The sequence below is a fragment of the Pimephales promelas genome, chromosome 17 (genome assembly GCF_988280905.1).
Source record: "Pimephales promelas chromosome 17, fPimPro1.hap1.1, whole genome shotgun sequence".
Taxonomy (NCBI): domain Eukaryota; kingdom Metazoa; phylum Chordata; class Actinopteri; order Cypriniformes; family Leuciscidae; genus Pimephales; species Pimephales promelas.
Window position 1 is genome coordinate 26,047,069 of NC_142785.1, and position 17,745 is coordinate 26,064,813.

Sequence of the window (17,745 nt, forward strand, 5' to 3'; positions counted from 1 at the left end):
CTGTTCCACCCTGTAAGATATGGCAAGCCTATATCCATGAAATTTATAAAACCATATTGAAAGATAGGCTACAGTTATTGTCTCCATGACTTTTATTATTGATTAATTCTTAAGTGTTAGAACTGAAAACTTCCATGAATAAGAGGTTATTATATCTTTAGTTTCAGAACTGAAAACTTCCATGTTAGATCAAAAACAAGCCCAGGGAACGACTCGTTGAGGAATGTGCCTATCTATGACAGGTAAAAGATCAACGCCTACAGATGAAACAAAAATTGAATTGTTTGGCCACAATAATGTAGCCTTCATTTGGTGAAAAAGGGAGAAGCCTTCAACCCTAAAAACACAATCCCCACTGTCAAACATGGTGGTGGGAACCCTAATGTTTTGGGGGTGTTTTTCAACCGGTGGCCAGGGAACCCAGTAAACGGCACCATGAAAAAGGAGCAATACATCAAGATTCTCAACAACAACATCAGGCAGTCTGCAGAGAAACTTGGCCTTGGGGACCAGTGGAAATTTCAGCACGACAACGACCCAAAACACACAGCAAAAGTAGTGAAGAAATGGTTAGCAGACAAAAACATTACTGTTTTGCAGTGGCCCAGCCAGAGTCCTGACTTAAATCCCATTGAGAATCTGTGGAGGGAGCTAAAGGCCAGGGTGATGGCAAGAAGACCCTCAAGCTGAAAGAGTTGAAGCTCATTGTTAAAGATGAATGGGCAAAAATACCAGTGGAGACATGCAAAAAGCTTGTCAGGAATTATAGCAACCGTTTGATTGCTGTAATAGGCAATAAAGACTTTTGTATTGATTATTAAGAAGAACTGTCAGAACTGTCTACAAAACACTTTATTAACAGTTTTCACAGCCTTCTTTAAATAGCTTATTTGTGACATTTTTCTCCTACCGTAACAGTAGAAACAGAAATAGATCACATAACATGTTTGGACATAATCCATAAAATGGATTAACATTAATGAAATGTATGGCCGGATCCCTACAAATGCAGCTTTACGGGTCTTGTATCACATACATATAATGGTCTTGTATCATTTAAACCATCAAATAACAATTTTTAAACAAAAATAATTTGTTTCATTTGGGTGCATATAAAATCATTGTATGTATGAAACATTTCATAATATTTAAGAGGCTCTAAAAATACTAACTATCCATCCAGAACCACCTCTACAAACAATGTGTGTTAACATAACATTACATTTTAATGTCTTCCACATTTTACTTGACTTCTTGCAATCGATGAATTCTCTGAGCTACTGATTCTTTGGTTCTCCATCTGTGGAACCCTTTCCTGCCGCTGACCCCTTAACTGTCTTTGTCTTTGAGGTCTTGGCTTTTGCAGACTTGACGGGTTTCTCACTTGTTTCTTTGAGTTCAATCTCCTCTATTTCCTCTGTGCTGTTATTCTTGTCCACTGTCACCTTCCGAAGTTTCTGCTTTCCTTTCACAGGAGCAGAGAAGGTAAGTGAGGCTTTATTAAATTCTAAGGGAAAGATCCCCACGTCCCCATCAAAGCGGTTCTTGACCACCTGAAGGGACCTTCGGCCAGGACACGTCACCAACTTCTTCTCCTGAAGGATGAGCACGTTATCTGCCTCCTGACTGGCCTGATGTGAGGAAAACTATACATTAGACCTGGTAGATTTTATTATACTGTAGTAGTATAAGTTTTAATGCCATATCAGATTCTTAGGCTATCTTCATGGTAAAAAATACAAGGGTTGCATAAAAAAATAAATAGAAAAGAAAAAGAAAAACACAGCAGTTAAGATTTTACAAGATGGTTCTAGTTTTTATTTATTTTACTTTATTTTTTGTATGCAAAAATGTATATTTCATTTGATCTAAGGAATTGATGGGTTTTTTGATCTATTGTGAATGTCTGTGTAATTACTTTGTTTCATTAAATATAATTTATCCAAACCTTGGAACTGGAGAAGCTATGTTGTCTCTTTAGCGTTTTAAATCTCAAGTGCAAAAAAGTTAATAATCATTTATTTCTTGGTAAAATTTTACTAAACAAGTCCTTAAAGGAATAGCTCACCCAAAAATGAAAATTAGCTCATCCTAAGTCATCCTAGGTACAATACAATCAAATACAATACAATCAAGGACGAATACAATAATTTTTATTATACATATATATATTAAATCATGGGCTAGTTTTCAATTTTGACTGAACTATCCCTTTAAGTGAGCTTACTACATAAAAATGTATTATACATGGAAACTAATCATGTAAAATTGCATTGTATGTAAATTGTACAATGACAAAGAAATCTATCTAAAATCTGGATACCAAGTTTACAGCTCAACTGAAGTTGCAGAGAAATAAACAAGCAGAGATGGTCTTTATGTACTAACCTTGGCTGTGCCAAAGATGGATGCTGTCTGCAGTTCTTTATCATCCTCTTCTTTCCGAGGGTGGATAATTAAGGTCACGTGACAGCAGCTGTTTGTGGCAAACTTCCGGAATGCTCCAATTATGTGGTCTTGTACTGCAAATCTGATAAAAAAACATATGTAAGAAAAAATCATCATTAGTAATCTGACAATTGTAATTATTTGATTAATTGGTAAGGATTGGTGAGTAGTATGACCCAGAATTAAAAGTTTCAAGCTGAAGAAACACTTGATAACTGAGCAGTGAGCAAGCACTTAAAAATTTCCATGACTATTTAATATTTCCATTCATTTTCATGATTTTTTTCAAGCATGGTAATCACACTTTTGAAATTCCTCTATATTTTTCAGGACCATGGGAACTCTGAATAAATAGCATATTAAAATGATTGCCTCACTTGTCCAGAGACAGGTTCTCTTGACCCATCATAAACTGCAGGTTGTCAATGATCACATGACTGATGTCATACAGGTAAACGGCATGCTGCATGGTATCCAACACAGTCCTGTACAGGGACAAAAATGGCATTTCATATTTAAATATCATGAGAAGAAGCTGGTCCTCTGCAAAATGAAAATATAAAAATCTATGTAAGAGCCTACATTACAAATCCAAATGACTTGCAATACAATCCCTTGTTTACAATCAAACTATGTATTACATTTTGACAAAAGAATTGCAATGATTTACTTGATGTTCTGCTGTCCATGGAATGTCATAAAGAAGAGAGGCAGATCCTCAAACCTATCGGCCCACATGTCATATTGGTCCAGGTTCTCCTCCAGCCTTTGCTTGGCAAACTGGGTCAGCATAATTTTGGCCAGGCGCACATTGTTGATTTCAAAGCTGCCCCATAATGTGTTGACACCCTGCATGCACAGATCTAGGGCACACTCGCTGATGAAGGTGGTCTTTCCACTGCCTGTGGGACCTACATATACAAATATACACACATTTTTTTTAATCTAATTTTTATTGCTTATATAATATTTATATGCACATATTTTTATATTTAACACATGTATATATTAATTTATATTATTTTACATTTATATTACTTAATAAATAATAAAAACCTTTGAAGAAAAATGGTTAGAGTGCAATCCTGTGTTGACTGTACCTGTAAAAACCGTCAGCTCCCCCTTGCGATGACCTTTGAGGATTCGATTAAGCTCAGTGAATCGAGACCACTGTATCCCAGCCACTTGCTCCACATTAGCCAGTTCCCCGTACACATCCTCTCTTAGTTGTTTGAAGGACACAATGGACTTGTGGGCAGCAGGGATGGAAGCCTTGACAATTCGCACCAAGTTCCTGCCCTGGGCCAAAGCCTCACTGGGGCACGGCTGAAACTCCCCTGGCCGGATCAGAGAGCAGCGTTTCAGTCCAAGTTTCCTGGAGAATATTTTTGAGGCTTCCCAGGAGCGCATATCTCCCCCAAGCCACAGTGTGACTTTCTTGAATTGCTCCAGATAAGGCAGGAGGATAGGGGGCAGACAGCTTACACCCCGCGGCAAGGCCAAAGATGGAAGACCTGTAGCCTGACTCACTGCCATGCTGTCCACCTCGCGTCCCGTGAGCACAACTTCAGCGTCTTTCCGTCCTATCAAAGGCAGGCCGAAGAGGTTGTGGTAGCTGTAGACTTTTGGTACTGTGGCTTCAGAGTAGACCACCCGTCCATCATCTTTCACGGCAGCGGAAAGCAATTTAACACCCCGGAGGCTCGAGTCACGTCCACTAAACCAGGGGAACACCAGACTCTTAGTGGGTTTGAAGAACCTGACCCCAAATTTCTTCAGTGTGGCATTAGTGAGTTTACTGATCTGGAACATGGCTTTAACAAGCTGCACTTCCTCTTCCAGGAGGTCGGAAAATGGCACGGAGCTGCTCCAAATTCGTTGCACCTCCTTCATCTCCATCTCTGTTTCTTCTTGCTCCTCCAAGCTCTCAGGAAACCCCAGCAGCACATTAGGGCTGATGGACGTCTGACCCTCATTCAACATCACCTCAATGCAATCTTGGAGGTCCTCCCAGCTCCCCTCCACTAAAGTCTCTTTACACAGAAACTGTCCGGTGGTTTTATCGATAAACAGCGAGTAGTTTTCTCTTCCAGATCCCTCAGGGGCTGGTTGCAGGAAAATACTAGGAGCATGTAAGCAGCTGTAGCCATCATGGAAAGGGATATCTTTAGAGCGAAGATACTGTTTGATATCAGTCACTGTGAGGGGCTGGGCAGAGAAATCGGTTATAGTCTTTGCATCTTTTCTTAACGTTCTGCAGAAATATAAGGCAACAGTGGGTCTTAATCGGTTTTTAAAACAATACAAGGTTGGCACCCTAAAAGAGTGCTGTAGGACTGGATTGAGGCAGGGCTGGCAAAGAGATAGATATCTCCAGAGAGAAAGATGAGAGGGTTTACTGGGACTACAGCCCATCCCCTGCAAGAGACAGCCTGCTCCCTTGAGAAACCTGCTCCTCCACATTTGCGGTTAATTCAGAACATCAGACCTGCATTGATTATAGACAATTTGCTCAATTACAATATGCAGTTTAAAAAATGTGGCTGAAACAGAACAAGAAAAAAAAAAACTATGAAAAAAAAAAACTATTTAAACTCTGAATTTCAGTATATTAAGATATTTAGATGATATCATGAATTTTTACTCCATAACAGCAATAACATATCAATCACAACATTAACAATCATTAATCCATTCATGTATAACAGATCATTAGTGGATGTGCATTGAAATTGTTGCAAATGTCATGAAACTCTAATTAATGTAATTACGTGAACTATTCTAATGCTTGCAACGGATTTATTAAAGCTATTATAAAGCGTCACCAAAAATAACTGTATAACGTTACAGTATGCATGACCTATATCGCAATTACTCAACAATTTATTATGTACGTGTATCTATAAAAGTAAGCAAGTGAAGAGAAACTTTGGCCGGAAATATGTGTAAGAAACGCATATACCGTAAAGATTTGACATAAACTTACTAAACTGTAAGAAGCGCGCCAATCTGCATCATGTGTATGCATGTCCCACTGAACGCGAGGTCCGACATCAAAAATACTTCCGTGTGAAACTTGAAAATCTTGTCGTGTTGTGTTAAGGCAAAGCGAATTAGACTGTGTAGCTTTAAATCATAATAAACATATATTTAAAAAATAAGTAAACGGTCATTGTCAAATTCGCTGTAATAAAGTTATTGGGAATTTTCTGTTTGTTACAAAACTGAATCTCGATCACTTCTGATCCACAGCTTCTATTTCCACCCGGACGACAATTAGCAACGTACCTGACATTACACATGTCTTCTGACAGTTGTCCTCTAAATCTATTAATTCAACGTGCGTGATATTTTTCTAACCAATTCTGACAACAATCAAATAGTAAGTTGAACTGAATGTTGCATCTCTGAAAAGGTGGACATGACTGCTCGAGGAACACCGAGTCGTTTTTTACAGAGCGTTCTTCACAATGGAGTGGGCCGCTATGTTTGTCAGCTAAAGCGAATCTCTCTGGTTTTCTCAAAGAAAGGACAGGGCTCTTTAGGAGTCAGGTGGGTTTACATCAACTGTGTTGATCATGTATAATAACATTCTACATCAACTACCCATAGAATGATCACTCTGTATGGAGAGTGAATATCTGATTATTTATATTTTTTGTGTGTTTATCCGAGATAATGCAACATGATAGATTAAATAAAATCACCATTTTCAAGAAGTAAAATTTAAATAGTCTAAGGCTTTATGATAAAATATGAATATTTATTTTAATATATTAAATTTTATTGATTAATTATTTAACTGTTAAATTTGTATAAAGTTTTTTGTAGTGTAGTATGTAATACAGTTGTTGTTGCAAATATTTGTGAGGTAATTTAATTTGAGTAACACGTTTCAGTGAGATCCTTTTACATTGTGCATTATTTTTGTTCCTTATTGTAAATCATTTAATGCTAATATATTCCTCCAGAGATTTTATTGAGGAAGGTGTGGTGGACTTTGCCAAAAATAACCCCGGAACTGTGATTTACATCTCCCCTCAGTCCTGCAGAATTCCTAAAATAGTAGCTGAATATTGTAAGTCTTACCTTTCCTGATATTTTATCAAAATGTTTTAATCTGCTTTGCTGGCTTACAGGTACACCATATTGTTGTTTCCTGCAGTAATGACTAAATGTTTATACAATTTGTTGTTGTCAAATATATATAAAATACCAGTGTGCTCACTGTTTTTATTTGATCTATGCAGTGAATGGTAATGTGAAGGAGGAGATGGTCACCAACAAAACATCGCAGCAGATTTCCGAACTCATAACCAAGATGTCCAACCAGTCAGGACTGGACATCATCCGCATTCGAAAACCCTTCCACACAGACAGTCCCAGTATCCAGGGCCAGTGGCACCCCTTTACAAATCGACCCCCCAGCATCGAGCCAGTGCGCCAACAGACAAAATAATTTGCTTTGTATTTATTCCCTAATTGATGTGGTGACAAGTTGGGTGAGCTGTGAACTTCCTCCGCCACAGCATGAAAATCAGTACTATGATCATTTAGATGTTTTAAGCAGTGAACTGTTACTAGACTGCTAAAATGATACTTTCCTGTTTGATGAATTATTACAGATTATTTGTGGCTTGATAAAGTTTATTATATAACAATTAATTTTGCTTATAATATGATCATCCATTTGTGTCCAGTGGGAATTTTTTAACCTTAAATGTTTAAAAGCAGAGGGTGGGTAATTTTTCCACTCCCTTTTAAGCTTAATAAAAGCCTACTTTTAAAATATCGTGTTTATAGTGCACATTTGACATGTTTATTTCTACGTTTAGTGTGACAAAACCAACTGGACAGATCTGTCTTCCTGTTTATTTCTAGTTATAGCACCAAATAAACATGACTGAACAAAAGAAGTTATGCTAAAAGATTCAGTACATCTTAATGAAATGTATTATGTCTCATGTCATTGTTTAATGAGTATTTCAAAAGCAGAAAGCTTTCGTAAAGCCAATGACTATATAGCATGTTAGGAAAATGAACTCATGAGAGGAGCATTTTGCTAAATATATGCACTATATGTATTATATGTTTACTCCTATAATTTAAAAAATATGGTCACACTTTAAATTAGGGTCAAATAAACAATTCTCCATGACTTTTAATTATTAACTATTCCTCAATAAATTTACTAATTGCTTATTAATAGTTGGTAAGTTAGATTAGGGTAGGATTAAGGGATGTAGAATATGGTCATGCAGAATAAAGTGTAATTGTATGCTTTATTAGTACTAATAAACAGCCAATTTCCTAATAATATGCATGCTAATAAGTAACTAGTCCTAAATTAAAGTGTTACAAAAAATAATATAGCATTCTTATAAAACTGCATTATATTAATATTGTAGGAATGAGTTGTTAATTTTAATATTAAATAATATCAGCTGACAGGTATGTATGTTTACAGCATCAGTTGATGTAGATTTGTTGCCTTAATATGTAGGCACTAAGCTACCTTATGAATCAAATTTGTATCCACATCATATAATCACATCATAATCTATAATTATTATTCCAAGTCAACCTCAAAGGTTAGCAGCCCTCTGAGTAAATTGGTAAATTGTACACATTTTCAGTGGTCAAAAACCAAATATGGGTGACTTTGCATACAGCAATCATTTTTTTCTTTAAAAAGGAATATCTGAAGAACAAATAATCTTTAAACTAGAAATGTAGCCTGTCTTGTTTTCTATCAGCACAATTGCATGGAACACGTCTAAGGGCTCCAAAAACAGTGAATTACTCAGTAAATAATATACATCCATGACATTTCATATTTAGGCATTCATCACTATTAATGTTTGCCTGCCTTTCTTGAGCCGGGGACCTTTGGTTGAGTTGACACGGAATGACCCAGAAGTGTTTTCCCCCTCAGTATCTATGTTGATTGCAGCAGCTGAGAAACCAACATGCATTGTGTGTGTTTAATCTACAGTGACAGCGACACAAAGCTTGAGCGCACAGGAGAAAAGCTTTTCTCACTCCCACGTATTACTGGCAAAAAAGCAATAAACGCAGTATGCCACAGACGTTGATCATGTTGGGGGTGGGAACATTAAAATATGTTGGCTGTAATCAGTATTAACAGTTTTGGCTTTTTTTAAACGGCACGATAAACTCTGTTAACAAAATTTGACTACTAAGACATTCAGAACACAATATGACTTCTACAGGCTTAGTTTTTTTTTTTTTTTTTTGCTGCCGCAATGTAGAACAGAGATGAATTGGTTGCTGGGTAGTAACCTATAGCTCAAGGCTGGGCATCTACTCAATGCAAGGCATGTTTTAATGATTCAGTTCACAAGAGAAAAGTATATATATAACAACCTGATGATACTAGTGCTCTGATCACATCTTTTCTCCCCACTGAAAATTAGCTTGACCTATTATGTGGATTTAAGAAAGTTCTAAATTAAGAGCTGTGTTGCTAAGTAACAGATACATTGGGGACATACCAACAGGCCTGATACAGATGGGGATCTGGTTAAAATCTCCAACTGTGACAGTCGGAGGTTTCTTTCTTGCATGCAGAATAATCTTTAACCTTTGGGTCGCACAAGATATAGAAGCAGTGACATAATAAATGCTTTAATAGGATGTAAACATCAGATATTGTTTCGTATGAATAAGCTCCAAATTGAAACCGAATACACACCGTGACTGACATGTAAGCATAGCAAAAACTTTGGGAAAATATTAAGTGCAAAAGGTTTTGTGCGATTATAGGGAAGGCAGTGGATATTCAGAAACACAATGACAGCAAACCTCTAATATTTAAATTATAATGAATCACAGTTTATGACTAGATGTACACCATAGGCATACAGCACTAAAATACATGTTAATACTATGAACAATTCATCAGTGCACACTATTCCAAAGAAAACAGTTTATCTTCGTAATCTCTAACTAAAATATAACTTCACCTTTTCCCTAATGCTTTTTATGCACACTTGTGCTCACCAAAGTTGCATTTATTTGATCAAAAATACAGTAAAAAGATATTACAATTTGAAATAACAGTTGTCTATATATTATTCATATATTTAAAATGTAATTCCTGTGAAGTCAAAGCTGTATTTTCAGCATTATTCCAGTCTTCAGTGTCACATGATCATCCATATTGAAAACAGTTGTTTTGTTTTTTTTTGTTTTTTTTTTTTGTGGAAACCGCGACACATTTTTAAGGATTCGTCCTCGGACTTTATGCTGAATAAAAGTATTACTTTCTTTCAAAAAATAAACGAATGACCTTAAATGTTTGAACAATAGTTCACCTCTTGATCTGGGGGTGCTTCAGCAAGGCTCCAATCGGGCAGATTGTCTTTGTGAAGGACGCATGAATCAAGTCACGTACAAGGTTGTCCTGGAAGAAAACTTGCTTCCTTCAGCTCTGACAATGTTCCCCGACAATGAGGATTGGTTTTTCCAGCCATGGCCAGCCCAATCTCCAGACCTGAACCCCATTGAAAACCTCTGGAATGTGATCAAGAGGAAGATGGAGAGTCACAAGTCATCAAACAAAGCAGAGCTGCTTGAATTTTTGCACCAGGAGTGGCATAAAGTCACACAACATACATGTGAAATACTGGTGGAGAGCATGCCAAGACGCATGAAAGCTGTGATTGAAATACAGGGTTATTCCACCAACTATTGATTTCTGAACTCTTTCTGAATTAAAACATTAGTATTGTGTTGTTTAAAAATGTACATTAACTTTTTTTCTATCCATTATTGGTCTGCGAGGTCTGACAACACTGCATCTTTTTTGTTATTTTGACCAGTTGTTGTTTTCTGCAAATAAATGCTCTAAATGACAATATTTTTATTTGGAATTGGGGAGAAATGTTGTCAGTAGTTTATAGAATAAAACAAAAATGTTAATTTTACCCAATCGCATATCTATAAGTAGTAAACCAGAGAAACTGATAATTTTGCAGTGGTCTCTTAATTATTTCCAGAGCTGTGTATATATATATATATATATATATATATATATATAGTATATATACACACACACACATATTTATATGGGTGTGTATACATAAAAATATATATAGTGTATATATTTATATATATACATACACTCACACACACCTATGTTCTTTAAACATTTTTTTAGATTCGATTAGACAGCACTACTAGACATTATATTGACTTGTACAACATATTTATATCAGTGAAATGCATTTTTGATGTAACATCAACATACTGACAGCATGCAACGTAAAAAATTTAAAAAATCTTACTTAGATCGGAAAAGTGGTTGAAGTTTGGGGAAGCAACATAACATGTAAATGAGAAGGGAAAGTGAGAGATGGTGAAGAAGAGATGAGCTGAAGTGTGACGCACTCATGTTAGCATCATGACTTCTGGCCAAACCAAGCACAACATGCCTCTCCTCCTCTATCTGCTGCCTTAAGACAAGACACCACTGCTCTCTTTGCATCTTGATGGAGTCCTTGCAAAGCAGTGCCGTTCCTGTCAGCAACACTGACAAACCGAGCAACACGAGCTGGGAAAGCCACAAGGGAGAGATGACAAGAGCTGACTCAACATCTCTGTGTAACACTGTTTACAAACCAGCTCAAAACCAGGCTCACAATAATAAAATATACTGCTATATGGATTTTAGGCCTGTCAATTTAAATGTAATTAAATATAATTATGATATGCTGAATCAAATTAATCTCAATTACTTACAATTTCTCCCAAATAATAGTTTAGTCATTATAGTAGTAAATCAATAAATAGACATCACAAAAAGTTGATATGTTGTTTAATTTACAAGTAATTCTTTCTTTTTATGTTTGGTCAGGTGGCATAATTAATTGTTAGAATTTTCATTAATATTAATAACTGTTTAAAAGTTTGGGGTCAGTAAGAGTTATATATACTTTTATAAGAGAAATTAATACTTTTATTCAGTAAGGACGCATTCAATTGATCAAAAGATTTTTACATTGTTAGAAAAAAATCTATTTCAAATCAATGCTGTTCTTATGAATTTTCTATTTATCAAAGTGTCCTGATTTTTTTTTTTATCATGGTTTCTGCAAAAAATATTAGGCAACACAACTATTTTCAAAATGTATAATTAGAAATGTTTTTTGAGCACCGGATCAGCATTAGAAGGGTCATGTGAAGACTGGAGGAATGATGAGGATACACATTCTAATTTGCCATCACAGGAATAAATTTAAATATGTTTAAATAAAAAAGTTATTTTAAATTGTATTCTGTTTTACTGTATTTTTTAATCAAATAAAAGCAGCCTTGATGAGCCTTAGAGACTTCTTTCAAATATGACTGAGACCAAACTTTTGAATGATAATGCATCAGATTGTTTTCAATTGCTCTAAATTACAACATTAAATTAACAGCCCAAAGAGAAATACATTAATGTCCGTAGTTTAAAGCAGGCATTAACCAGGCACATTTGATACAAGAATAACGCATTAAAATAACTGAATGCAAACTCATTATCTTCCAAATAAACTTCAAAGGTCCTGGCATTTCTTGCCTCGTTTAAACGTTAAAAAGCATATGCTCGCAAAACTGGACAGCATTTGACAGCGAAATCATGTATCAGACAGTGTGATTCTTCCATTCTGAAATCCATTCACTCCATCTGACACACGGCTAAAGAAAAGCACAACTCATCCTTGAAAGAGGCGTTGAGTTCTACAGCTGAGTGGATCTGAAAATTACCACCTCTGTATCTGCAGATGTCAACACTCGCTGCTCCTGCAATCTAGTGTGAAATTGTGTTGTTAAAAAAGTCCAAAGCTCAAGAACATGTGCCCGCACACTCATGAATTGTTGCCAGTAGTCTCAAAACCCAAACTCCTTCTGAATTTCCAATGAACGAGCCAAGTAGTTTTGAAAATGACTATTAAAATTATTATCAGGTGCAATTAGGCAATCTGTAAACGTCTGCATTTAAGCAATAATACCACGTTGATTATGTACAAATATGCATTGCTTTGCTGAGAAAGTCTTTGGACAGTGTTTCGAAGTCTCTTAATTCTCCTTTAAAACGAAACTTAACTAAACACAGTCTTGTGTGTTCTTGATTGAAGCTCATTTAGTGTTTTTACACAGTCTAGGAGTCTTTAGCTACAGTTGACAGAAGTAAATATTTGACCAAACACAGAATTATTTTCACGAACATATTTTCAAATAAAGGATTCACAAAGGCGCCAAGCCAAATAAGTTGAAGTTGTATATATCGGAGATACTATGAAGAACTTCTCTCAACACAGTTCTCTTACTACAAGTCTTATACAAAATGTAAGCCTCCACACCACAAGAGGGTGCTGTAATAGTGTGAGATCATGCTACACCGAGCTCTCATCTGGTTGGATGTCCAACTGTGTGTGTTTCCTCTTTTCTAGAATCCTGTTGAGCTCCTCGGTGAAGGAGTGGTAAAGCGGAGACGTCATTTCGGAGTCCGATTGCCCCAAGAGCACATAGCTGTTCCCGTTCATCTTTCTCAGCACACTGGGCAACGTGGCCGACAGTCCGTTGGCGTATTCCGAGGCGGGCAGGGGCGGGGGCATAGGAAGTGGTGGCGCGGGCGGAGGCTCCTCACTCGGCGTGGTCTGGATGTCCGTTTGAATGATCTGTAGAAACTCTCCGTCTCTCGACGTTGCTCTGCTACGCCCCTCCATTCGGCCATTGCAGTGGCTGGAGATGGTTTTGAGCTCAAAGTGCGAGCTCCTCTTTCTTTCGCTTGCCGTGGTCATAGATAAAGCTTGCTGGGAGTACTTTCTGGCATTGGGAGAGTTGTGTGCACAGAAGCTAACGTACAGCAGGACCACCGTTAGTACCAGGCAAAGCCCGCCGAGCACAGCCACCAGAGAGATATACATGGCCTCCATGTGCCTGTAGGTCTGGAACTCCGGCCCAGAAGGCAACGGGGCCGGTGGGGGTGACAGGATCTGCTCAACAGGGCCGCTGGAAGGACTCGGAGTTGGCACAGTTTTGGTGGTGAAGAAACTTTCAGGTAGAGCTGTCGGGCTTTCTGAAAGATGTGATGCAGGAGGCGGAACGGGTTGCACTCTAACCACGTAACTGCGAACGGGAACCCAGACGCCGTTCTCCACGGCGTAACAGCGGTAGTGTCCACTTTGCTGGTTCTGAGCGCCGATGATGAGGAGGCCGTCGTTGCCCGTGCGGTAGCCAAACTCCACGCCATAACCCTGCAGCTGCTGGCCGTTCAGCGTCCAGTAAGGAGTGGCCAGGTTAGAGCGAATCTCACACTGTAACAGCACATCATCCCCTTCCATCACTGCACGTGTCCGGTGCATGACGAAACCTGGCAAACCGTAAGAGGCATTATTACTCTATTCTTAAAGGGATACTCCACTTTTTTTTTTGGAAATAGGCTCATTTTACAACTCCCCCAGAGTTAAACAGTTGAGTTTTACCGTTTTCGAATCCATTCAGCCGATTTTCTGATATTTAGAAGAATATCAGTATACAGTCAGTTTCTGGTCTCATTGATTTCCATAGTATATTTTTTCCTACTATGGAAGTCAATGGGACCAGAAACTGTCTGGTTACTGATATTCTTCTAAATATCAGAAAATCGGCTGAATGGATTCGAAAACGGTAAAACTCAACTGTTTAACTCTGGGGGAGTTGTTAATGAGCCTATTTCCAAAAAAAAAAAGTGGAGTATCACTTTAAATGTCACCTGACTAGGCTGCTCAGAAATAATTCCCATGCAAACACACCATCATTTGTAATATTAGTACAGCCTCTGCTTCCCATCTGGACGTCCTGGATGAGACTGGACCTACAAGAAACACATATTCACAGTTGCACTTATTAAAGCCATTAATCGAAGCATCCAGAACTACTGCAAATGTGTTTTGGACAGTGGGTTCAAAAATGAACACTCCCCAAGAGCTAAATGGTAGTTAAAATTGGTTTTAGCCAGAAAAGAAAAAGACTTTCCTCCCCAGTTGGCTGGTAACTTATTAGGAACTTTAACATTACATGGTTTAAATCACATTTTAAGAACAATAATCGGACACTCACTGAGGAAAATGTTTACATTAGAGGAAAATCAGGTTTATCTGAGACACCCAAAGTTGCTTATTTCTCAATATTCCTCATATGTGACTCAAACAAACTTTTCATTAAGAAATGGATGTCATGCGATGCTTATCATACATATGCAACACAATAACAACAGAATCGTTATATCCAGTTTATATTTATATTCAGTATATAGTATATATAATATATATACAGTATATACTGTACATACAATATATATATATACTGTATATATATATAAAATAATGCAAAAAAATATTTATATATTATTATATTTATTTATATTATATTATCAACTGATATTAAAATTCTGGGTAATACTGGGTACTAATAAAATAAATGCACAAATAATAATGTTAAAAAGCAACATAAAATCCAATAATATCAACAATAAAGATAAATATACATTTTGAAATCTGCTATAGCAAATGTACACTGTTTGAATTATAATTGTAAGCAGAGATAATCATATATCCAATATCAACCTATAAAAATCCAATACTGAAGATATAAAAAAAGGCTGGTATGTGATAAGCTGCCGTTATTTCTTAAATCACCTGCCATTAAGTATAGCAAAGAAAATTACTTTTGGACTCGTATAGATTTAAATACATACATGTGTTATTGAAAAAAACAAGATGTGTGCTTTTACCTGTTAGCGTAAGATGTTATCTCAGCACACGTTCTTCCATCCCAACCACAGAGTGGATCTCGAGCAAACACACAATCGTAACAGGATGGGTAGCGCTCACAGGATGACAGGGGTACTTGCACCAGTCCAGAGGGGGCGCTCACATAGATACTGTTCTGTTGAACAAAAAGTGCACATCGTAAGATTTATTTTTGGGATACACAAGTGTTTGTATTGTATGCTTGGATTTGATGCTGGTTTTTAACAGCTGCTAGGTGTATAACGGGCTACCTGTTTTTGTGATATCACCATGTTATTGATTGGCTGTTTCTCCTCGAACAACTGAAGCTCCTCAATGATATGCACACGGTCTCTGATCTTAACAGCCCTGTGTAACCAGCCTTCATCTGGAGAGAAGAAGAAAAACTAAGTTTCAATCAAATATACACCCTTCAGAGTTTTGGGGTCAGTAAGATTTTGATCTTTTATTCAGCAAGCATTTTTTTTTTTCATATAAATGTTGAAATCCTGAAATAAAGTTTCCACAAAAATATCAAGCAGCACAAATATTTTCATAATTGATAATAGGAAATGTTTCTTGAACAGCAAATCAGCATATTAAAATGATTTCAGAAGTATCATGTGACACTGAAGACTGGAGTAATAATAACAGGAATTAATTTTAAAATATATTAAAATAGAATAAGTATTTTTATCAAATAAATGCAGCATTGGTGAGCATAAGAGACTCCTTTCAAAAACAAACCTCAAACTTTGACAATCTTAATATCAAAATCCAAATAACCTTTTTAATCTTGATATCACAACAATCCCAAAAAAGAAAAAATGAACCATTAGGCACCTGTTCCAATGAAGAGCATGTCATAGATGAGTCCATCCAAACCCACAACCTGTTGTACAGCGATCTTGGTGTAGTCCGCCCTCCTCTGGAGCAACAGAGGATGTCCTCCCACTGGCTGGATTTGTTTGGACATTAAAGGGTGTCTCCGAGCAAAATTCAGTGTGTTGTCAGGGAGATCCCGGGAGGAATTTAGGAGCAGGGCACGATGCTGATCAGTTATACACTAAAGAGAAAGGGCACTGTTATATAACATTTCACATAAGAGTGATACAAGCGCTCCAATATACCCAAAGCGCTGTCTTACTGATTTAGTATAACTATCATACTAGAAGGGGACAGTTTATAGGACCATTTTGATGAATTGCATCTCACCGAGCCAGGCCTCGGCTCTGGAACTTTTCCGGTGTACTCGCTCCATTTGGATTCCTGTAGTTCCATGTAAGGCCCATCAAAAGCTGTCTGAACATCTCTGAGTGAATACTGACACACTGCAGACATTTTAACATTTCTCCTGGCAATGAGAAAGAGTAAGAAAGAGGGAGAGATTGGAATTTTGTTTTAATGCAAATCTGTCAATGCTCATCTTATTGCTTAAGAATCCCTAATGGTATTCCTCATTTCGGAAGTTTTACCTTTCACTAAACATATTTAGATCGAAATCGTCTTCCATTGTGATTTCCTGATTTCACAGTGAAAAGTAAAACTTCTGAAATCTCTGTGTAAACAATGAGTGACGTACATACGCAAGCGATCATGCGCAGACCGAAGCGCCCGTGCCTTCAGATCAGTTAGACATGGCTGTGGTTACAAGAGGTAAAAACGATATAAATACTGTTCGTTTTCTCACACAAACCGCTTGTTTCGTGTCTTAGGCCATCAATGTGGACTTACATTTCCGAGTCATTCAATCATGTTTAATTTTGACTTCTCTGACCATGCTCTTTGAGGTTGAACCCAGGGTGGACCCCCTAAACCTGCATTATATGACTGATAGACAACGGTTTGACCGAAAAAATCTAAATTGAAAATACTGTGGAAACAAAGACACCTACATCTTGGTGGATGCCCTTGAGGTAAGCTAAAACATACCAAAAATTAATTTCAAAGTGAACTATCCCTTTAATTTTAACAATGTCAGCATTGCGTGACTATATGTAATGTCCTTCTGATATGTATCCTTGTTTTCGCATGGGTCCAGTTGCAGTCTCTTTTTTTCTGTGCCCACTCCGAAGTCCGAACGAAGTCTTTTGCATTTTACAGCGGGTGAATCTGTTGTCACTGGTGATTGTCGTTTTAACCTTTCTGGAACCGCCATCAAATTGATAAGTTTAATTATATCAAGTGCTGTGAACAAAGTTATAGATCTCCACCTCCAGCATCCTCACACGCAATATAGATTATACTAGCTGAGACTCCTTCTTTATGTCTACAGATGTGATGTAATGACGTGCTAGCAAAGACATGCTCGAATCTCCCGCGGAACTTCACCAGTGCCACTGTACTTTAAAAACATTATTACAAGCTTACCGCTTTGAATCAAGCTAAGGCAAGCAGAGAGTTTTGAACACTGGAAGGTTATGTCTCTTCTCAGATATATATTTTGGATCATTTTTAACCCCAAAAAAGCTACGGATTGCAGCTTTAATATAGCATGAGTCTGCATGCACTCTATCTC

General features: G+C 37.2%; 3 protein-coding genes across 3 annotated transcripts in view; 1 reads left to right on the forward strand and 2 right to left on the reverse strand.

Annotated features, from left to right (window-relative positions):
- Positions 1-833: 833 nt before the first annotated feature.
- On the reverse strand, positions 834-5,609 carry twnk (twinkle mtDNA helicase). Its single transcript, XM_039665140.2, has 6 exons — positions 5,435-5,609; positions 3,549-4,936; positions 3,119-3,359; positions 2,826-2,933; positions 2,389-2,530; positions 834-1,631 (listed from the first exon to the last, which is right to left on the reverse strand). Exons 2-6 carry the CDS (start codon positions 4,909-4,911, stop codon positions 1,278-1,280), a joined length of 2,208 nt encoding a protein of 735 aa, XP_039521074.2. The 5' UTR covers positions 4,912-4,936; positions 5,435-5,609; the 3' UTR covers positions 834-1,277.
- Positions 5,610-5,718: 109 nt separating this feature from the next.
- Positions 5,719-7,135, forward strand: mrpl43 (mitochondrial ribosomal protein L43). The gene is made up of 3 exons (XM_039665142.2): positions 5,719-6,000; positions 6,420-6,526; positions 6,699-7,135. Exons 1-3 carry the CDS (start codon positions 5,870-5,872, stop codon positions 6,905-6,907), a joined length of 447 nt encoding a protein of 148 aa, XP_039521076.2. The 5' UTR covers positions 5,719-5,869; the 3' UTR covers positions 6,908-7,135.
- Positions 7,136-9,080: 1,945 nt separating this feature from the next.
- sema4gb (sema domain, immunoglobulin domain (Ig), transmembrane domain (TM) and short cytoplasmic domain, (semaphorin) 4Gb) overlaps positions 9,081-17,745 on the reverse strand; it is a 28,502-nt gene continuing 19,837 nt past the window's right edge. The window contains exons 10-15 of the mRNA XM_039665143.2: positions 16,443-16,581; positions 16,071-16,293; positions 15,500-15,615; positions 15,230-15,384; positions 14,250-14,311; positions 9,081-13,828 (exon numbers count right to left, since the gene is read on the reverse strand). Coding sequence (XP_039521077.2) covers positions 12,849-13,828; positions 14,250-14,311; positions 15,230-15,384; positions 15,500-15,615; positions 16,071-16,293; positions 16,443-16,581 — 1,675 coding nt within the window. The 3' untranslated portion in view covers positions 9,081-12,848. The remainder of the gene's footprint in view (positions 13,829-14,249; positions 14,312-15,229; positions 15,385-15,499; positions 15,616-16,070; positions 16,294-16,442; positions 16,582-17,745) is intronic.